The sequence below is a fragment of the Chaetodon auriga genome, chromosome 2, assembly GCF_051107435.1.
Source record: "Chaetodon auriga isolate fChaAug3 chromosome 2, fChaAug3.hap1, whole genome shotgun sequence".
In the NCBI taxonomy this organism is placed as follows: domain Eukaryota; kingdom Metazoa; phylum Chordata; class Actinopteri; order Chaetodontiformes; family Chaetodontidae; genus Chaetodon; species Chaetodon auriga.
In genome coordinates, this window is record NC_135075.1 from 20,999,748 (window position 1) to 21,022,056 (window position 22,309).

The 22,309-nt window shown below is 40.5% G+C and overlaps 1 protein-coding gene across 10 annotated transcripts in view; it reads left to right on the forward strand.

Moving 5' to 3' along the window:
- Window positions 1-22,309, forward strand: part of r3hdm2 (R3H domain containing 2) — a 55,843-nt gene that overhangs the window by 14,011 nt on the left and 19,523 nt on the right. For 6 of the 10 annotated variants that reach the window (XM_076740259.1, XM_076740314.1, XM_076740288.1 and 3 more), the window contains 12 exons: window positions 11,642-11,721; window positions 12,491-12,649; window positions 12,741-12,963; window positions 13,873-13,914; window positions 15,475-15,561; window positions 15,752-15,875; window positions 17,390-17,468; window positions 17,936-17,995; window positions 18,660-18,800; window positions 19,788-19,896; window positions 21,499-21,594; window positions 22,131-22,180. In XM_076740259.1, the coding sequence (XP_076596374.1) occupies window positions 12,805-12,963; window positions 13,873-13,914; window positions 15,475-15,561; window positions 15,752-15,875; window positions 17,390-17,468; window positions 17,936-17,995; window positions 18,660-18,800; window positions 19,788-19,896; window positions 21,499-21,594; window positions 22,131-22,180 (947 nt within the window). In that variant the 5' untranslated portion in view covers window positions 11,642-11,721; window positions 12,491-12,649; window positions 12,741-12,804. The remainder of the gene's footprint in view (window positions 1-11,641; window positions 11,722-12,490; window positions 12,650-12,740; window positions 12,964-13,872; window positions 13,915-15,474; window positions 15,562-15,751; window positions 15,876-17,389; window positions 17,469-17,935; window positions 17,996-18,659; window positions 18,801-19,787; window positions 19,897-21,498; window positions 21,595-22,130; window positions 22,181-22,309) is intronic. The other 4 variants (XM_076740278.1, XM_076740323.1, XM_076740304.1 and 1 more) reach the window with 1 other exon arrangement.

Sequence of the window (22,309 nt, forward strand, 5' to 3'; positions counted from 1 at the left end):
GGGCTGGAGTCCCTGCCTACCTGGGTGAGACATTCCAGGAAAGCCCACTGATGGAGCTGGCTACTTATCCTCTGCCCTCTCAAGCCAGAGCTTTCCTTATTAATAGGTCAACCATGGAGACTGGTCATATGTAAAAGTATTGTTTGAATTGTACAGCAGGTAGTGCCACGCTGTGATAAACTTAGATCTTTTTAGAGCTTCTAAGTGTTGGTTGGTGTTTTGGTTACGATGCTGTTTGTACACATGATATTTTATTTGCTGCACACAGCTGTTGATTCAAGTGTGCAAGAATGGCATGTAGCGTTTGGTGTGCCAAGTTGAAATGGAGTGGAAACCACTCCCAACCAGCTCTAACTGGTACTGTGCAGATCAAGTTCTGGACACACTAGCACTTATAGTATACATAGCAGCCACAACAGATTTGGTATTGTCTACGCGCAGATCAGATACAAATTAGTCAAGGTTTCTGCATTTAGTCTGTTGCTTTCTTCGTGTAGACATGAGTTACAGTGCCCTCATGGGGTGTTATTAAGATTATGTTGCTCATATAAGTTGATCTAAAATGGATTTTAAGGTTATTCATCATGGCAACAACATTTACAGTGAATGAAATATTAGGCAATATAAAACGTAAAATGAATATTGCAAGTTTATTACATCATAATCGCTGTCATTATGTCAACGCTGCTTACTAGGTGTGCACCTCATGTTTATCCTGCTCAACACAGACCTGTCTGCACAGCAATATTTGTCAATATTGGTCTGCCATGCTGTCGTCCACAAAATAACTGTGGAGCGCACTTAAGCCTGTGTCACTGCTTTGAAGACACTTCACCTCTGAACATGCACTGCTGATTTAGCATCTTCAGTGAATAAGCAGCAGTCCATTATTATTGTAGGCTGTGTATTATTTATGCTTCCAATAAGTTACAGGGTTAACCTCAAACAATAAGACTGAAGTCCTGTGGTTTACCACCTCATATCAGCTAGGTTTAGCCTTTAAAGCTAGTTGAGCAGAGTGAAGCTGGCTTGGTACTTAGCACTGATACCCTTTGATGCATGCTGACTTCATCTTGCACATATTTATGTCCGTGAGGGGAGGGTAGTTTCTTTTTGTCTGCTGAGGCCTACTTCCTTATTCTGGAGGTCTGTTCTTGTGTCTGTGAGCTCAGTCTGTTTAGTTCAAGGTTCAGCTCCACCAGACCTGATAGTTAGTCATTGCTCTCATCAGGACGAAGTGGAACAGAACTGTCTGCAGTCAGACGGTGTGTGAGAAGAGTCATTGCCAATCTGCACATTTAAATAACTGTGTGTGCAAATGACTCACATTCTGATCACTACGTAAGCCCCATTAAGTCTGTGTGCCTGTGTGTACATCTGCAAGCCTTGTTTGGTTCGCATGTGCATGTTTGTTGTGTCTGTGCGATTGAGCGGTGTTGTTCGGGCTATAAGTAACCCATGAGGCTGCTGTGTGTGTCTGTGTGCTCTTTTATTTGTGTTTACCCAGTGATAAATACACCGGGCCTTGTAATTGGGGAACGGAGGGGGGTCGTGAGAGAGAAAGGAAGAGAAAATATGGGGGTGTTGAGGGATATGGCTGCTTTTCTCTTGGTGACAGAGCCTGTTGCCATGGAGCTGGTCCTCCCATTGGTGGAAGTCTGGTCCAATCGCTTAACAGCACAGATTGTTTCATCATTGAGAAGTTTTTCCTCTCTTCCTGTCTCACTAGCCACCCCTTGCTCCTCCATCTTTCCCTTTTTTTCCTCCTATCTCTCTTACACTCCTCTACTGCCACCCCCCACTCTCACAGTAAAAGAAGCTGATGAATTACGTAAGGTTTATAATGAGTGCAGGAGCTGCCTCCCAATTTCATTTTGACACAGTTCTTCAAGTTACATCAGCAGCTCAAGTTGAGCAGGCAGAATCTTTCACAAATCTTTCACTGTACTTAAAAAGACAAGATAACCCCACAATCCCACATTCTGTCATTTATATATTTATTGGACAGCTAAGAAATGTTATTATTTTGAATCGTGTTTCTAATGGTTTAAAGACTACGTTAAAATGTATCTGTGCAGCACCTTTAGAAGTGCAGACATTTGATCGATGCTGTCTGTTTGCGGTCAGATTATTCAGCACAAAGCTTGGGAGCTGCCTCAACTTGGAAGCAAGTTGAGGTTTTATGCAAGAAAAATGAAATGTACTTGTTACAGAGCGCTATTTTCTATGAACATTTCCCTTCTCTCCAGTTCAGTCCTGTAAGTTTTACATGCAGTATTCTTTGTATTACTGCATCCCAAGCCTTAAGCATAGTGTAAAATTTCAGCCTAATTAATATGAATTAAAATCTTGTTTTTTAGTTTGTAGGCAGGGATATACAGTTCTTGATTTTCTTTGATCATGTAAAATTGTATTATTATGAATAGTTATTTAAATCCAATAGGAAATGTGTATAATAAGGGTCACATGCTATTCATATGCTATTATGCAAAGTATGGTTAAAAAAAATCATATTGCAATTATTTTACAGTTAATAGAATCTAATTCACAATTAGGGAATGATAATTTTTGTATCACAATTTTCATTTTCATGCAGTGTCTCAAATGGTTGTATGAATTTCATCAGTACAATTTTTCTTGATTATCATGATCTTATTTCATTCCGACAAAAAAGTTTCTTGCAGCAAAATGTGACCTTGAATTTAGTACAAACCTAATGTTAAGTTTAACTCCGGCATCACAAATTGATTTCCTTGTCTTCAACATCACCAACGGGGTTTTCTTGATTGTGACTCATTCTTTCTCTTCAGTTGTTCGTCTGAAATTTTTTTTTCTTGCTGTGGTTGTTCACACTTTAGATTTGTCGTTTAATGCAGTCTTGTCGTTTGTTGTTGCACCTTAGACCCTTTTCAGACATATTCATAGTATTTTAATTCCTGTTATCTCAAATGTTTTATGTAAAGCGTGGGCAGACATCACTTAATAAAAGGACTCATAATTTAAGGGTCGTCTCCTCAAATCTTGCCTGGAGACTCCCTGCACCAGCAAAAGAACAAGAGCTGCAGTTCCTTGTCAAAAGTAGCCAAGGGAAATCCTTTTTCCACTTGGCTTTATATTGATTAATTTTCCCTCTCGTTTTGCCCTTATTTTCACTTGGCAGTGTTTCGTTTGTTGAATACGTTATCCTGAATTTAAGGTAACATAAAGTTAAGTGAAGGTTCTGAAGTTGAGATCATGTCAGGTAAAGAAAAGAAGACCAACATTTTTATAAAGATTTCATATCAGTAAGATGCTGAAAATTCTATGAATCAGTCATCATTTTTTACACATATGTGGGATTAGAGATAAATATGTATTGTTAATCTCTCGTATAAACATGCAGCCCTGAGTCATTTATTTTCTCTTGTACAAAAGTGTTACATTGTGCAACGTTATTTAATCAAAATATGGGACTTACACTATAGCTCTGCACAACCCTGCTGATACACTGGATATAATGTATATTTCGTGTTCGTCATGTGTGACTTAAAATGCAAATTAGGAAAATATGAATATTTCACAATAAATGTGTTTTGTTTTTTTTTTTAATTTAATGATTCAGACAGTCTCCTCTGAACAGTGGATGTTGAGATGTGTCTGCTACTAGTATTTATGTGGGCTCCTCCCTTTAGTGCTGTTACTTGATCATTTCTGAGTCTGGTAACTGTAATGAACTTATGCTCTGCAGTAGGGGTACAGTTTACTTACACTTAATTCATTAAAACTGATTTTTTAACCATTCCACAGATTTCCTGTTGAACTATAGTTTGGGAAAGTCCATTAGGACATCTGCTTTGTGCATGTCTCACATTTATTTTACAACTGTTGTTTACAGATTATTTCACCTAAAATTCACTATATCACAATTCCACTGGGGCAGAAGTTTATATACACTAAGTCCACTGTGCCTTTAAACAGCTTGGAAGTTAAAAAAGCAAAAAACAAAAAAATGACATGACTATAGAAGCTTCTGGTAGGCTGGCTGACATCATTTCAGTCCATTTGAGGTGTTCCTGTGGATGTATTTTAATGCCTACCTTGAAACTCAGTGCCTCCTTGTTTGAGATCATGGCAAAATCAAAAGAAATCAGCCAAGACCTCAGAAAAAAATGTGTGGAAAATCACAGGTCTTGTTCATCCTTGGGAGCAAATTTCAAACGCCTGAAGTTACCTTGTTCATCTGTACAAACCAATACAATACAGCTATCATACCGTTCAGGAAGGAGACGCATTCTGTCTCCAAGAGATGAATGTGCTTTGGTGCAAAAAGCGCAAATCAATCCCAGAACAAAACAAAGGACCTTGTGAAGGTGCTAGAGGAAACGGCTACCCAAGCAGCTAGATTCACAGTAAAAAGATTCCTACATCAACATAACCTGAAAGGCCGCTCAGCAAGGAGAAGCCACTGCTCCAAAAACACCAAAAATAAGACAGACTACAGAATATAACTGCACATAGGGACGTAGATCTTACTTTTTGGAGAAATTTCCTCCAAACTGGTGAAACAGAAATTTAACTGTTTGCCCATAATGTTCGGAGGAAAAAGAGCAGGCTTGCAGGCCAAAGAACACTACCCCAATCATGAAGCATGGGCGGCAGCCTTATGTTGTAGGGGTGTTTTGCTGCAGGAGGGGCTGGTGCAATTCACAAAATACATGGCATCATGAAGAAGAAAAATTAAATATCTTGAACCACCATCTCAAGATATCAGCCGGTTAGTTAGTGTTAGTTTAACACTTTTTATTTACTAAATAATTCCATACATTATTTCATGGTTTGGATGTTGTCTGTACTAATGTACAATGAAGAAAAATGAAAAAGATGAAGAAAAAACACTGAATGAGCAGGGATGTCCAAACTTTTGTTTGGTACTGTACATATGTTTGTTCAGATAATTCTTCCCCTTTGTCCCTGATGTCCAGTGGGTTTAAAGTTGAGAATGCACTGTTATGTCCTGCTCCACCATCTTGCTTTAACAGGAAATGTGCCAAAGTAAAAATGCCATTTCAGCATGTTAATGGCAAGAACATCTCTAGATCTGATCACCATGATCCACAATGAAAAATTAAGAAATAAAGATTTTATGGTTAAAGAAAGAAAAGAAATGCTTGAAAAAATTCAAAGTGAGTTTTTTGTAACTATTGTAATTAGTTCACATTTGTCTTGGTTCATTATTGTCTGTATTGATTGTGATTATTTCATCATTTTTATTTACTTGTGTAATTTTGGCCCTCTCCCTCACCCACATTCCAGCACCCTTGCTTTCGTCAATAATGCACGCAAGATCAGGATCCCCTCTCTCTCTCTCCATTCGTTCATTATGCAGAAGGGAGACTGTCGTTCACTTGGCCAACATCTTTTTTTCTCCATCACCCACTTTCTTGAGTTTTTATCCTTCGCTCTCATTTTTTTTCTCTTCATGCTCGTTCTGCATGTTCCCCCACACGCAGCAGAGAACTATACATAGGTTATAACTAGTGAGAGCAACGGAGACAGGGAGACTTGGAGAGAGCTGCAGAAAGGTAGGTAGGTAACTAGGGAGGGAGGGAGAGGAGGGAAGGAGGGAGAGAATGAGTCATAGCTCGTCCCACAGGACTGAGTGGGCTGGCTGAGTGGAGGAGGATGGCGTCAGCAGCAGGCCTGACAATTTAAGAAGACACATTAAAAGAGGAAGAAAAAGAGAGGGAGAGAGAGACTAAGAAAGCTGAGACTTAGTAGTGTGTGGACGGAGAATGAGCTGTTGATGGGAGGGGTTGATGTGGAGGGGGTGGAAGACAGGAAGGGGTATCCTCATAGCATTGAAAGAGAATCGAGAGAGGGGGTGGCACGGAGAAGGACAGAAAGAGACGTAGATGGAAAAAGAGAAACCCTGTCTTACGCTGCATTTGACCATTCATGTTCCTCTCATCTGTGTTTTATGTCTTGTTAGGATATTTTTTTTCATTATCATCATGAACGTTTCCAGGCTCAGTTTTTCTGAGCCACACAGTCACCTTTGTCACTTTTTCATAGCTCATGACTGAAAATAATTACAGTGTTCTGGAGTGTCTGTCTGTGTGGTGGCCAGTGATACGCGTTTCAGTATTTTTACTGCGTGAAGCACAGACTCAGTTTTAGTGCGACTGTGCCTGGACTGTTCCCCTACAGTCACTAGTGCTCTGCCAGCCCTCTCTGCCCCTCCCTGTGTGAGATTGTGCAACCGACGCAAAGGGGAATCCTCTCTGACATAGACAAACACTGGTATGCACACACCGCAAGTGCTGCTGATATATAATATGTGCAGGCACTGAGCTTGCACAAACTCTGCCATCGCTACACACACACACACACACACACACACACACACACACACACACACATCAGCCTCCACTCTGTGAAGACATAACCTTGCTGCCTTTTGTGAAATGGGTTCTCTCTGACGTCAAATGGGCGAGGTGCGCGGTTGAATACAGAGGAGCTGAATTGGGTCGAACTGCCTGTGTGTGTCTCTCCCACTACTGTCTGTGGGTTTGTGCGTGCTTGCTCATTCCTGTTTGCAGCGTTCTGCGCTTCCATTCACCTTCATCTTTCATTCAGCCTCTGCAGAGAAAATGGAGAGGCATGTCTGCTACACATAGTTCTCCATTACAAAATTTGAAATAATGCAATGAATGAAATAAATAACTGATGATAGAATCAGCTCTAATCATTACCCACACGAAATTAGGAAGGACTAGGCAGTGCTTATTGTCTGTTCACTTGCACTCTGTCTGTCATCTAGGACAGATCAGATGGCCACTGTACAGCCCCAATTCCAAAAAAGTTGGGATGCTGTGTAAAATGTAATTAAAGACAATGCAGTAATATGCAAATTAACTGTCTGCCAACAATGGATATAGGAACTGTTCCAGAGCCCATGTAGTTATATCCTTTATACAATCTGTTTTCAGCAGTGAACCTCGCCCCACCCTTGCTTGTGAACGAGCCTTTCGAGGATGCCCCTTTCATAGCCATGCTCTCCCGTCACTACAGTATGTGCTACTGGGCAAAGTGTGTAACACTGATAAACTATTGACTATTTTATCTTCAGTAATTTTTCAGCATCTGTTTATTCACCAATTCTGATTTAATCTTGATGATTAATAAAGTAATTTAAGATTGTTGTCATTTACTTTGGATTCGGATGGATTAACTTCATTTTAGATCAAAGCGTAGGTTTAGCCAAATGCACCCTGTTTTTAAAATTACAACTTGTCAAATATATTGATGCTCTTTGTCAGTAACTTGTATCAAACCATGGCTTTTGCTCCATGTGCATGATGTCTGTTAGTTAACCTTAGTTATCTAATTAGTTAATCAGTTAAAAAAAATGGATACACACAAGCCTGCCACTCTAACCAGCGACCACGAAATAGAATTCCTCTCAGTTTTGCTGCTTGCCCTGCTGTCATCTATCGCTGAGACCCTGACCAAGCTTGACCTGGAGCGGCTAAATTTGACAGTGAGCTCATACGCGCACAAAGTATTTAGTCCGGCTAGCCCACTGTCTGAAGTGGCGATGTACATTCTGTGCGCCTTAGCACAAACATGAACACATACACACAGTGCTGACCAGAGATAGCTCTCTCTGCCTCTTTCACTCACTGGCTCACACACCACACACACACACACACACACACACACACTCACGCTTACTGTCTCACTCAGGGCCCCCTCCCATTGGCAGTCTTTGGTGTGGTAACCTGACACAGTGGACAGGGCAGTGTATGACCTGTGTGTCTCAGCTGGTTGCCTGTCATCAGAAAGGCCCGTTTCAGAGTCTGCAAGGCCGGTAATGTGTGTGAAATGGGTCAGGGTGCCCTGCCCTGCATTATGACAGATGCTTTTTTTTGGTGGGTGGTGTGTCTATGTAGATGGCCCATCTAGCTGTATAGGTTTCATGGGGTTTTGTGAAACAGTTGCCACTGTATTTTCTTCAGATTTAACAAAATTTAATTTCACACTGATAAAAGTCCTTAGTAAAGAGTTGGTTCATCGTTTTTTGAACCAAATCTAAGAAAATGGATCACTTTCTTTTTCTTCTGTTAAAGAAAATGGGGAGCTAAGTTATTGTCGTAAGGACTAATATATTCATGATGACACCTGAATCTCTGATGTTGTCTCATAGTTGAAAGAAAATGTGTGAAAGAATTGGAAAAACTGGTTGTTTATATCATTTGATTGTTGAACCAGTGGATAGTGTTAAGAGGGATACATGCTGATTTTTGTAGTAATAGAATGATTCAATGAATCAGAAAAAAATCCTCTGAAATGAGCTACTAGTACTATGCAGGCCTGTATTAATATTGTGCTATTGCGAGACTAACGAAAAATAGTACAGATACTACAAAAGTGGTTGCCTTAGTTTGAACTTTTTGTACAAATGCTCAGGAACAAGAAGAAACATTGTTTTAGTCATTGTTTTAAACTGGACAGTTCTTCAAGATAATAAACTGGATTATAAATATTTGCTCTTAAATGCCTGATCAAAGCATCCCTATCATGCTGTATTACAACAGCCCGTTAATGTGCCTTTGTGAGGCCAGCATAATGTGGATAACCTCCTTTACTATGATGTAACTGGCAAGAGTCCTGTGTGAATCAGCTGCCCTACTGCATGTCTGCAGCCACATGTGATGATGTAAACAGTTGGCGGAGAGATGCCAACATCAGGCCGACCGACACGCTGACTGAACTGGGACACAACAGGCAGAGATTAGTGCTGCTGCTGCTGGTTTTATAGATGTTGAGTCTGCAGTTTGCAGCCTGTATTAAGACACACTGTAGTTAAGTTCTTATACCAAAATAACACTTTATGTTACCACTACATAAGAATAAGGATGCTCTTTATTAGTACCAGCCACAAAAGTGGTTCTAATAATACAGCTAGAATTCTACTACTATGTAAATTGACCTAATACTGTGTTTACCTAATTAGTATCATCGTTATTTTCCATCAACAGTCAAGAGTAGCATTTTAAGTTTTTGTTGATGTCACTGCTTAACAGTTGAACAAGCACTTGAACATTGACAGGTTTTAACTTTAAAGTGAGGTACATGTAGTCCCATCTTTGAGGTGTCCTGGAGGAATCATTCATATGAATTTTGTTTGCACTGACCATTTATCAGGTGATACAGAATGTGGACTTCGAAGAACCAATCAGAATTGCACACTATAAACATGTGTTAGTGCAAACTGTGTTGTGTTCAGGGTAGATTCTTTGTGCTTAATCGTTTTCAATTAATGTGTTAATGGGCACGTATATATGCGCTTTTAAGGCGCTATTGCTGTTTGTCTAATAATAGGTCAAAAGCAACTGCGTATATGCTGCATAGTTTTTGACGAGGCTTCACCACTCATGTCACAGGCTTAGTCAGTTCAGCAGCACTAATTTGACTGTCTTCTGATTGATATTACATGACCTGAATGACTGAGAACCCACATTGTTGTTTATATCACAGTCTAAGATAGCCTTTTCTTTTGATTCTGCCCTGTTCTCTCTGCATCGGTCTGTCCATCCCTCTCAGTCTGTGCACACTGCAGTCCACGTATTTATTTTTAATATCATTCTTCTCCCTGCCCTTCTCACTGGTACTCGCTCAACACAAATGGCAGCAGTTGAGAATGACGTTACCATCTCCTTGGCAACCCTGTGGGCCTGCCTGCCTGCCTGCCTGCCTGCCTGTGTGTGTGTGTGTGTGTGTGTGTGTGTGTGTGTGTGTGTGTGTGTGTGTGTGTGTGTGTGTGTGTGTGTGTGTGTGTGTTTTGAGGGAAGCAGGGGGGAGTGTTGAGGAGAGAGCGGAGGGAACATAAGAGAGGAATGGGTGGAGGAGGAGAGGATAGGTAAAGCTGGTTTATTCATAAGCACCCTGGCTCTGATTCACAATTTTTCCCGCGGCCCCTCCCTGCTATTACGCTAGGATATTCGCTCAGCCGTAAGAATGACACTTGAGATGAATGATTTTCTTTGCTTTCTAATCCAAAACCATTCATTCTTTTTGTGCAAGAATACAGTGTGTGTGCATGTGCGTTTAAGCGAGCAAAAGGGGGGGATTATTTCGAAGAGACTGTGTCAGGCAGTTGTATCTGCATACAGTAGATAGCGTGGCTGTATTCTATGCTGCTGTAAGACCGGCTTGCATAAGCAGAGTGGGTTGGGGCATGTGGGTGTCCTGGTCAGTGATGTGGTGTAATGCTGCTGATGCTGCAGCTGATGACGTTTGTGCTGTTGCATTGCCTGGGTTTTCCCCACACTGGGAATCCCTGCCTCGTTTGTTCATTCGTCTCATCTATCCTACAGCACAGCACAGCACAGCACAGCACAGCACAGCACAGCACAGCACAGCACAGCACAGCACAGTACAGTACAGTAGAGCACAGTAGAGCACAGTACAGTAGAGCACAGGCCAGCACAGAGATACAAGCAGGAACATGCATGAATTACACTCATCCACACTGCATGCAAACAATCTGGCAATCACGCTTTTGAGGGCTGAGTTTGTGCTCTTTTGCGCTTTATCTCACTGTTGTATGTGTGAATTCTTCTTGGATTTAATGCATACTTTTCATCTTTCTTTCAGCAAGAAACTTATGTTGATATTGACCCTGTGATACCAGAGCTTGTCAGATAGATTGTTATTCATCCATGTTGTCTGTCTGTGTACAGTTTATGTGTAATGGGTGTAATGCCTAAGATGTCAGAGTTACCGCTTTGGAGCCAGAATTCATCCCAAAGCTGTTTGTGATTCTGTGTCATCTTTTTCCATGCTGGGAAAATAGTTTTAACGATGTAGATTAGCTGAAGAAAGTGAGGGCAGGATCACGAAAAGGGCCAAGGTAAGAAGTCTGTGGTCATCAATACTAGTCATGATAAGGATATGTTTATCGCAAATATTGTTGTAATAGCAATTTTGCTGTTGAAGATATAGCAGCCCAAATTTAAACATTGAATAAGATGAGCTTGCAGCTGGAAGATGCCTAGTGGGTTTAAACAGGAGGTGTTGATGTGTGTTTGTTTTTATGCTCTTTTTAAACATTGCTTTGTTAATTCTATGGTCAACTTTGTGAAAGCAGAGAAATCTGGCATACACCCCAAATCTGAGGAGATACATGACAGCACAGCTCTTAGCTGCTAGTTGCTCGTAACTAGAGGAACTAAAGAAATGCCACTGTACTTGGCGCTATATGCGACTTCCAGCTGAAAATGCAAAAACTGTCACCACACTTGATCTACAGCTTTGCAAAATGAACTGTCACTGACATATTTCTACTAGTTTGATTTCAGCAGCAAAAATAAATCTGTGTTCTTTCTCAGATGTGTTTCCCATCAATGACAAGAGGTGCCCACACTGTAGAAACCAGCATGTTATGCACTGACAAAGTCAAATAATGAACAATTTAATAGATTTGGGAAGATTAAACCAGACTGGAGCCTTTCATTTATAAACCCTGTGTGCCAGTATGCTCTGAGCTTTCAGCTGCCTTGTCCTCCTCCCTGCTACGATCAGCAGCAGCAGCGATGAGTCACTCAGTGTGTGAAACATGACGTCATCCGTGTCTTCCTCTTCTGCTCTTGGTGTTCAGGGCTCCTGACTGGAGGACAGACCATGCTGCTGCACTAAGCCGGAGGGAGAGAAAAGAGAGAGACCCCAGTGACCGCTGAGGTAGTGTGCCCCTCCCCCTTGTCTGCCTGTCTTGCTGCTATTGCTTCAGTTCACCTGATTGCTGTAAATATTGCTGCCTTTTTTTGTTGTGCATGTTTATATTCTTTTCATATTGTTCTACTAAAGATGTGTCTGTTGGTTTGTAACAGTACTGGGGAAAATTAAGCCTCCAAAATACCTTTTTTATTTGTGTTGTGTTTTGTTTTTTTTTAACACAAAAAACAAAATTGATATTCAGAGAAATTTGGGTTTGTCCATGATTTAATAAAGGATTTTTATGGTTATAATCAGATTGCCTCAGATTCCTTTTAAAATGCCAGCCAATACCATGGACTAGTAAACTGGGCAGTCATTGTTTTTTCAAGTTTATTTTGTAAAAGATTGTAATGAATGAAATGAAAAGTTCTGGCTCACACAAAAATGCCTTTCTTCATGAAGGAATAAAAAAATTCAAGAAAAAAAACAAAACAAAGAACAACCTTATTGGGTTTGCTTTTCTTCCCCCGTTCTGGTCCTTAGTCAGTTACTGCCACCAACCTGCGCTTAATGTATAAAACTGGATGGTCACTGGTGACAAATGAGGTTATGTCAATAATAATCTTAATTGATGTTAAGATGTAATAATCAGATGTTTTTTTTTCCTACCTGAAATGAAGGAGCTTGTGCTGAACATGTAATAAAACAAAACCGAGATCAGTCTTTTAATCGTTAAATTCGTAATTTTGAATGTAGTTTTAGCGTTTTGTTGATCTGTGTTGATCTGTCACAGCCCCACCCCAAAGGCTTAGGCTTGCTATGGACTGCGCTTCGCCCCCTGCTGCAGCCCAGCCCAGTACACTACCTTAGTGGGTTCCCCTCATCTTCCTGTGCGTGGTTCCCATCCAGACTCACCGTACAGAGTCCAGCACAGATCTGGTACCACCTACAGGTAGGTAGTGTAGTAAAGTACACTCTCACACATATACTGTATGTGTCTCTGTCGGGACTTTGAATTTCCCTCTCTTTTCTCCTCTTTCCAGCCACTCCTGGGTTCTCCACCCAACCCCCTCCCCAACTCCCACCCTCTCCCCCTCCCCTAAGAAGATGTCAGTGAGCCTGACAACAGACATCCAGCAGGAGGGAGAGAGTGGGCCACTCATTGAGCCCTGCAGTCGAGGCAAGACCTCCCCTCAACCACAGGGCACCAAGGAAGGGACAGGAGAGGGCCTGGAGCCTGAGGATAGCTCCCCACAGGATGCACAGGTGGGAAGAAGTGCCAACATAAGAGTGCTAGTAGGAATTTTTACACCATTATATTGGACTCTACATTATATTGGTTTTGTCGATGACATTAGAGTTGTTCCGAAATAAACTTGCTACAGCAAAATGAGGATTTGTATACAGCTGGTCTGTAATAATGTGACTCCTCTCTGTTCTATCTACCATATTTTTCAGCCAAGACTATTCTATTTGAAGCTTTGTAGGAAGAAAAGGCTCTGCACTAATAAATGCATGCCTATTTTTTTCTTATTGTGCACATTTGTCTGAATTTTACAAACAATCGTTTAGGTATAAACTGACTTGTTTAGTCTTATTTCAGTGTAAATTTTAACCAGCTTCATTTAGTTATTTTTGGGTACAAGGACTCACTGCAAGAGGAATCCCTATCAGATCAGCACACTGTCCTCACAGTGATACTTTTACATTTTAAAAACCCTGTTAAAAAGCCATTTCAGGCCAATGCACGGTCAAAAAAACCAGGTTTCTCCAGCAGAAAAAGGCAATTCAGTTTACACTTTTTCACACCTGTTCTATGCACCTGGTCACTGATCTGAGCAGACTAGTTGTGTTCAAATCTTGCTCAAATAGAATTATTAGCAAACAACATGAGATCTTGTCAAGTATATGACAGTACTACAGTAGCAGGAACTTAAATTTACCCCTGCACTATTTGAATCCATAACATGCCATTTATGTAGTAGAAATTCAGTGTTGAAGTCAATTAATGCATAAATAGTTCTAATATTCAGTGAGCTTTAGAAGCTAAAATATCTGCAAATGAACTGCAGTATCTGCTGGTTGGACTGTCTTTGCATGTGTGTTTATCTGCATGTCTCGAATCTGCATTGTGCACTTTGTTATTAATACCAGTAAAATAATTTTGTCTTGCAGAAACGAGCTCCTAATCACAGCCATGGCAGGAAAAGGGCCAAGGTAAGAAGTCTGTGGTCATTGATTTCAACTACAAAACTAGATACTCATCCTTCTAAAAGTCATGATCCTGCTCCCTGAAATAACCCCCTGCTGGTTTGTTGCGTAACATGACCTTCCAATATTAACTCTCTAATCCTCTCAACTACAGTGGACCACCTTCCCCTTATCATTGACTTTTAACCCACCTACTTTTAACCTCCTCATGGCAGTTGGCTGACCTCAGTAAGGCTATGAAAGAGGAGAGTTGATAAAAACTATAACCAGCTATATTTGATAGATTTTGGTTTGCAAAATAATTAAATTTCTAAGAAAAGTCTGACAGTGAGTCTTATCTCACTCCCCCAAGATACTTTCCATTCCGCTGAGCAAGCTGCATTCAGATACAGCGTGAAGTTGATTTGTGCCTTGCTTAGACATGTTGAAGTTTGAATCTTTCTGCCACAAACTGCCAATGGAGGAACTCCCCGACCGACTGTGGACATCGACGAGGACAGAAAAACTCTGTGAACTCCACTTGTTTGTAGTATACTAACAATTGCATTAGCAGTTGCATCTGTAAAACTGAACTTGCCTTGCTCATAACTTGAAGATGTGTAGCGAAGTGTCCTGTTTTTTAGGCTTGTGTGCAAGGCAGTGTTTGGTTATACTTGCACATGAGAGTTCAGCCCTAACTATTTGTTTTGGGAGGGGCTGACATCCTGTGCTTAACCTACTCATAATGCCTCCTGTAAAAGAGATTAGATCAAATTGCTGTTAACACAGTGAAAACATTCTTGAAGTTGGATCACCCTTATTTAATTTCCCTCTTTGTCTTAGCACATAATCCACAAAGGGACATTGTCCCAATCAGCTAATCAGTTGTTTTAAAGCTGTGTGTGTTCACCATGTCTCACTTCAGCTCCTCCTCTATTATCAGTCATTGTTCAACAACTTCTGAAATTAAGTAGAGAGGATTTTCTCTTCCCAACAAAACACTGGGAGAAAGAAACTTGTTACACACACACTGCTACACACTGTGGTTCATTTCAAATCGTAACGCTTAGTATTGACAGATGATTAAGGTTCATTATTCTCATCAATAAATTGTATCAACAAAAAGCCTGAAATCAATCAGATTAGGAATATTTGGAAAATAAATTTTCTTATTTCATTTTAATTTCAAATATGAAAAAAATCAGTGATGCAAAAAAAGTTTATTAGGGAAACAAAAACTGTAATAATGCTCCTTGCGGTGCCAGCACTCTGTAGTTCAGTTTGGTTCACTGTTTAATATTTATTTTACTTCAAGGAACTCTGGTGCGTTAGCAGCTCATTTGCATTTTCGCCCCATTACTTTCTGTCCTTCCTGACTTCATATTGCTAGCAGTTGTTTGTGAGCCGTGCTTGTTGCAAGAGGACCTTGTTTACTATAAACGACCAGTGCTCTCATAGTATGAATTTTCGGTGCATGTGATAAAATTGGGATGGAAATGGGAAGAACAGTTAGTTAAATTCAGTGAAAATCCCTAAAAAACAAACACAATTAGCCTTACAGGTGATATATGTGTGATTCTGTTTCAGTCTAATGCCAAACTGAAGCTGGTACGGAGTCTGGCAGTGTGTGAGGAGTCCTCTGGTCCGTTCTCCAATGATGGGCCTCCAGAATCGGTACTGTTCCTGTCTCTAACCCCTAACTCCTCACCCTAACCCTACTCCATAACCTGCAGTTAGCCTAGCCTGCAATTCTTGGTACACTACTGCAGTTTGTGTAGGATTAACAATACTTATTAGACTAAACTAAAATTTGAATTCAGAATTTTACCATCTTTTCTCATAGCAGTGGAATGTCGTTTTCCAGGATATTATCCAGCTTCACATCAGCTGTCCATCAGACAAGGAAGAAGAGAAGTCGTCAAAGGATGAGTATGAAAATGAAGAGAAGGAGAAGAAGGACAAGACTCCGCGAAAGATGTTATCACGTGGTAAGATGCAACTTTGTGGCTTAAGTGCATTTTGTATCCTATTGGTGCAGTCCTAATTAAACCTGTGTTATCAGTGCCGGTGCCATGCTTATTCCTACACAAGACAAGCTCTGTCTACTATGTAGTATTATGTTGAGTTTATAAAATTTCCTTCTTTCTTCATTTAATTAATTCCCCCTACACAGATATCTTGAATGCTAGGGCAAAGGTTTTGTCGTGTCATGACTGTTACATGTAAATATAATGTCCACTGCTTTATTAATACCCAGACTAATATGATGTCAAGCTAATTTCTCTGGAAGATAATGGGGTCCCTCCCTCTTCCTTTTTTAATTACCCACCTCACTCCCTCTCTCTGCAGAGGCCCACAGGCATCATTAGGCTCTGAGAGCAACAGAGATGAAATGGCTAGCCCAACTGTCTAGTGTTGTGGAAAATTGTGGAAAATGATCCCCTGTAGAGTGTGTGTGCATGTGTGAGGAAGCACTGAAGAACAGCGAGCTGGTGTCTCATTCTATCTGCGTCTTGTGTTTATCCTCCCTGAACAGCCTGGGATGTCTTTGCTGTTGTGTTGGGTAGGCTTGTGCCGATTGGTAGTGGTATTGTATATAGATGTTTGCAGGGATGATTGCCGATTTTTCCTATGCCGATATTGGGTGATTTTTAACTAACTTACTACCACGACTAAGATGTTCTATAAGTAATCACTTGAATCTGTGTCCTACATTTAGAGATGTTTCTGGTGGAGTGTCATGTCTGCCCACCGATCCCCCATTAATCAGCACACGTGACGATTGAAGTTGAAATCCTTAATTACAAAGCCATTTGCTATCTCATCTCCATGGATCTGACACCCTGCATCACCGTTCTTCATATGCATGTTCTCCCAAGCGTAGTTCTGAAGTTAAGATTATGATTATGAGATAATACTGTAAACCAGAACATGTCGCTGTGATATTGACACACCATGCACAGACACACAGACTTTAAAAAGAGAGCTGTCATCTGAGTAGAGGAGACATTGCTATTAAATAGATTTTTTTTTAAATGTTCACTCTTTTTTATAAATGCCTTGTAATGGCCTACAGATAGGATGTGTAATATCATTAGGTTCACCTTTGACATCTGGGTAAAACTCCTAATAGAGATCACCATCTGATGTCACGTTTTTCTTTTGCACAAAGACAATGTCGTCCATGCTGGCATATCACTGGTGTGCTGTGACATAACCCCCTCCCCACACCCCCTCCTACTTCCCTACTCCCACTACACCCTGGCAATCAAATCGCCTATTGGCCATCTCAAGTCACCACAATTGGACGATATGAAAATAGAAATGATTGCCCAACCCAAGTGTTGAGGTATCATTTTAGCAGCTATGCTTAGCAGCAGTCTGGCTTAACTCTCTCTGTCTCCCCTGCACTCTATGGAAGTGTCACCATCATTTCCCGCCCCAGTCTCTCAAGCTTTTCCTCCTCTTGCCTGCCCATTTACTTTTTCCTTCTCTCTGTTAGACTCCAGTCAGGAATACACTGACTCCACGGGCATCGATGTTCATGAGTTTCTGGTCAACACACTGAAAAACAATCCCAGGTATGAGGCTGCCACCAAAGGTTGACTGATATGCACATGTATAACATGTATATACAGGAGCACAACAGAAAATGAACAAAAACATGAATATGATGTTGCTCATTTATATTAATTTATTTTGTCATTTACACAATGAATTTTGAACTGACTACTGAGATATGTGACAGCAGTTTTGGATAATCTTTAACCCAACAGATTAATAAAGACAAACAAAGTCAAAAAGCACTTGCACATTCATCGCTCAGGTTTCATAAAGTGAAATGGCCTGGTAGTTGCATTGGTGGCAATGTGCAATATGAATTATAACATGCACTGACTACTCAGTACCTGAATACCTGCCAACTTTTGAGGGAAACAAGGAATTTATTGCCATACATCATGCCTTTGATCTGTGGTTGGTATGCTCACTGCACTCTCTTCACTGACCAACTCCCCCATGACTTCTCCTCCCCCCTTTGGCCTAGCAGGGATCGAATGATGCTGCTCAAACTAGAACAAGATATCCTGGAGTTCATTAATGACGACAAGTAAGCCACGTTCTTCATAACCACTCTCTTGTATTTAAATTTAGCCCCTCTACATCCTTTCCTTTATATTTATAGATTGCTGGAGTACTGAGACAAATATGGCAGGTTGCAGTTGATATTATGGAGCAAGTTTTTATTTCTGGCAAGGACTTTGTGTTCCCCTGTGACTAGAATAGTGTTTAGTATTTAGGTATTATGATTTAAAGTCTGTCTGAAAGCAATAAATCATCTTTTATAAAATATTTGTTTGCAACCTGGAACATCCTGCTTGTCAAACACCTCAAAAAATGAAAATAAAAAAAAGTAAACCTTTTTTAAGAGACGATAATTCTTGTGGGAGACGAGACGACAGAAGGCATTACAAGAGTTACAAAAATGGTGTAATTGGAGGGTTTACCATTGTTCTTTTGAAAATATCAAGAATACAATTTTGTATGAAAAGGAATGTAGTTTCAGTCTGGTGAAACAACCATTGATGCAGAATCCCCTAGATTGTAGAAGAGGGTTGTGTTCTCAAAAATATTGCAAATGCTAAAAAGAATTATACATATTATGAGAGTAGACATTACAGCATTCAACAGAAATACAGTAATTTTGCAGCTACTAATTGATTGCAATGCAAATAACATGCTAATTACAACCTTGTATTTTGTATCCCCTGCAGTAACCAGTACAAGAAATTTCCTCAGATGACTTCTTATCATCGTATGCTGCTGCACCGTGTGGCTGCCTACTTTGGCATGGACCACAATGTGGATCAGACAGGCAAGGCCGTCATCATCAACAAGACGGGCAACACACGCATGTGAGTTTTAGCAGCTGCAGCCTTAAAGCCACAGGAAACTGGATCTAGAATTACATTTTTTTCAGATCTTTGTTTTATGTAGATATGCTTAAAATAAAAGAACAGAGGTGACTTAAGTATTTAATGACACTAAAAAACAACACCCATACTTTATTCAGACTTTTCCAGCCTTGATTGTGTTGGTGTCAACAGAGCTTATGGTACGGGCTATTCTATGCACGTAAAATCCAGAAGGTTACATGAGTAAAAACACAAAACACAATAACAACCCACATGGCTGAGGTTGCTGTGACAACACAGGGATGATAGCATGAAGGTAACAGAAGAATCCTGCAGCCGTATCTTCTGTGCTTGAGTTGGATGAAGAACAACCAGAACCAGAACTCTGATAGAGCAGCAACAGGTTGGCAAGTGGAACTTCTGCTTCTGCAGAAGGCTGAGACAGTACACATACACCAGAGAAATGAAAGCAGCTTCAGCCCAGCATACACGGAAAAAACTCAACACAACAAACCAATGACAAAAACACGGTGCGCTTATTACACTGTGTGATAGTCAGAGGAACATGTTAGCTAAGCAGCCAGCAAGCTGTTTAAAGTTAGGTTATACCCCACAGCCACAACCATTAAATAAAGTATGTGTAGGTAATAAATGTAGTGTCAGTCTTAATTGTGTTATTTTGGAAAAAAAAAAAAAAAAAATTCATAGAATAACTTGAGAGTTTGTCAGAAGACAAGCAGATGCACTTGTGTTGAGGTGTTGAAAATTTTAACAGCATCTAGATGCACCTTAACAATTAATAGTTGCCCAAATCATGTGTGAGGATTTGATATTCAGATTTAGGAGTGCTAACATCACCACATTCACTGTGGGACCACTTTTAAATAGTTCAAGTGTCATTTTCTTCTGTCACTTCGCTTAAATATTTTCTGTAATGCAGTCAGATGATATGTTTGGCACACTTTTTGCCCTCTACTTTTTCAACAGCCCAGAACAACGGTTCTCTGAACACATCAAGGATGAACGTAACATGGACTTCCAGAAGAAATTCATCCTGAAGAGAGATGATGCCAGCATGGACAAGGATGATAATCAGGTGGGCTGCATACCATGACATTTGTCAACTTAACGACAAAAGTACCGAGTGTTTAATGGTCCGAACACGTGCCACTATTTCTCATACTTCACTCCCCTTCACACTGTCACCTTTTTGTAGTTACAGCCATCAGTTGTGTTCGTCATTATGCAACAAAACAAAACTTTGCCGTAAGCTTGTCTCATGCAATCTTTCATAATGACCTTAACCATTTAAGTCTGTATTTTCTAGATAAAAGGGCCTATCAGATGAAAGGAGGCATGGTCTGTTTTTGACGGCAAATAAGCCGTTAATCAGACACTCACAGATTTCCAGTGGTGAGCCCCCAGACTATCTGGGCATCTGAAAGTAGGAGTAGTGGTGGGCGTAGTGGCTTCAACAAGTACTGCAGCGTCTCTTGACCCAGCCATGTGTTGATAATTAAGAACAACTCTTTAATTGTTTCAAAAAAAGCTGTAGAAGTTGACAGAACCTTAATTGATTTATCAATGACAGGTATGTGCAAGAGCATGTAGAGTTTTAACGGTGATTACGGTGGAGGTGAAGCAGCTCATTTGGGCAGAGGTGACAACTGGCAGGTAGTGCTAACACTGGAGGAAGCTCAGTCACCTTTTTAAGGCTGTGTTAAGGTCCAAACCTTTCAATTCTCTGTTACCTGCTGGGTCGTACATTTCAGGTTTCCTGTATGCACGGCGGGATTGCTTTTGTTATATTGTTGATAAATTAAAGTTAGAATCGCAGAAAGCGTGATACCACTTTTTCATTTCAATACAATCACCACCAACACTGAGAGTGTACTGAACTATTCATAGGCCATTCATATGCAATAACTTGCATGTTCCTGGTGCCGTCTCTCAAAATGACAGTTTTCAATTTTCCATGCATACAACGTCTCCTCCATTGCTGCTGATTTCCCTGTGTGAGCCACAAAACTGTTTAGCCTGGAGCAGTGCTTCTTGTGATTCAAAACTTGACTCCATCTACTGTGCTGTCAGACTTAGTAATAACACGAGATACACGTTAAAACTCAGTTTGTCAGCTGTAAAACTCACAACTGCACAATTTTTTCCTCATTTCAAAAGGAACTTGATACCTTGTTTCTACATACTTACTATATTTTCTGAGGTTTTCAATTAAGCATTGAAGCACCATGTCTTCAACCGCAGCAACAGTTGGAGCATTAAAAGAATAATGAGAATAACGAAGCATGTTTTTAATCAACTTTGCTTGCTTTGTTGCTGTCTGAAGTTTCTCACACTTCTTCATTCCTTCCAGCAATGTTTGTTTGAGGCATTGGCACTTTTCTTTGGCACCTAATGCTTGTGCATATTTGTAATATTCTTTTGTATGATGATTCTGTGAGTCTTCTATCACGTTTGTGGTGTTAAACCTTCCCACGCTGATCCCACTCCTCAGAACTCTCATTTTTCCATTCTGTCTGTTGTTTTGACAGCAGGCAGCTGCTCTCCCTTCGCATGCTACTGTTGTCATCATGTGACTTTTTGCAGCAGGTCACACTAAGTGTGGCTTTATTTGTATTTACATAATATTTCTGCATATATTTAACTATTTTCACATTATGATTGTTTTCCCAAATATTAGATCCGTGTGCCACTGCAGGACGGGCGACGTAGCAAGTCCATTGAAGAGCGAGAGGAAGAGTATCAGCGGGTACGAGACCGGATCTTTGCCCGAGAAGTAAGTATTGGACCTAGACAGGGGAACAGACCAAGGGAAGGACAGGCCAACTTTAAACCACAATCTGTTTTTCAATCATTAGCTGTTACCTCCAGCTCCTTTGAGTAGTAAGACGTCAGTATTTCTTGATCAGACGAGAATAAGAACTGTTTGACACCTGGTGAAGTGAAACATAGTAAGATTTCTACTTGAAGTCACTGGTTCCCAACGTTTCATCAGAGTGCATGTTGGTGCAGCTCATTCAAAGAGTGATTTTTACCCCCTCAGACCGTTTAATTTCAATAGTTTGCAGAGATAAAATTCTACAGTATTTGCCAAGAAAAGAGCAAGGATTACATAAAAGTAAAATAATCAACAATTTTGCGTAATACTCTTGTGGCCATAGATTCATCTGGCGATCCTTTGAGGGGGTTCTGGTCCTCAGATTGGGAACTACAGCTTTAAGTGACATATTACATCCTAAACACACATGTTTAGAGGCAGGAAATGTCGGTCTTAAGTGCTCCTGGATGAATGAAGCATTTCATAATGTGCAGGTGTCCTTTTTTTTACAGTCTTCTCAAAATGGATACATCAACGACAACAGGTAAGAGGATGCATCCTGCTGGGGACTCTAGTGTGTACAATTTATAAGACTCCCTCCTCACCACCTTTACCCTTACAGCTACAGTGTGCTTGCTAGGTATGAAATGAAGGAGGCTTTAGATTCGTAAAC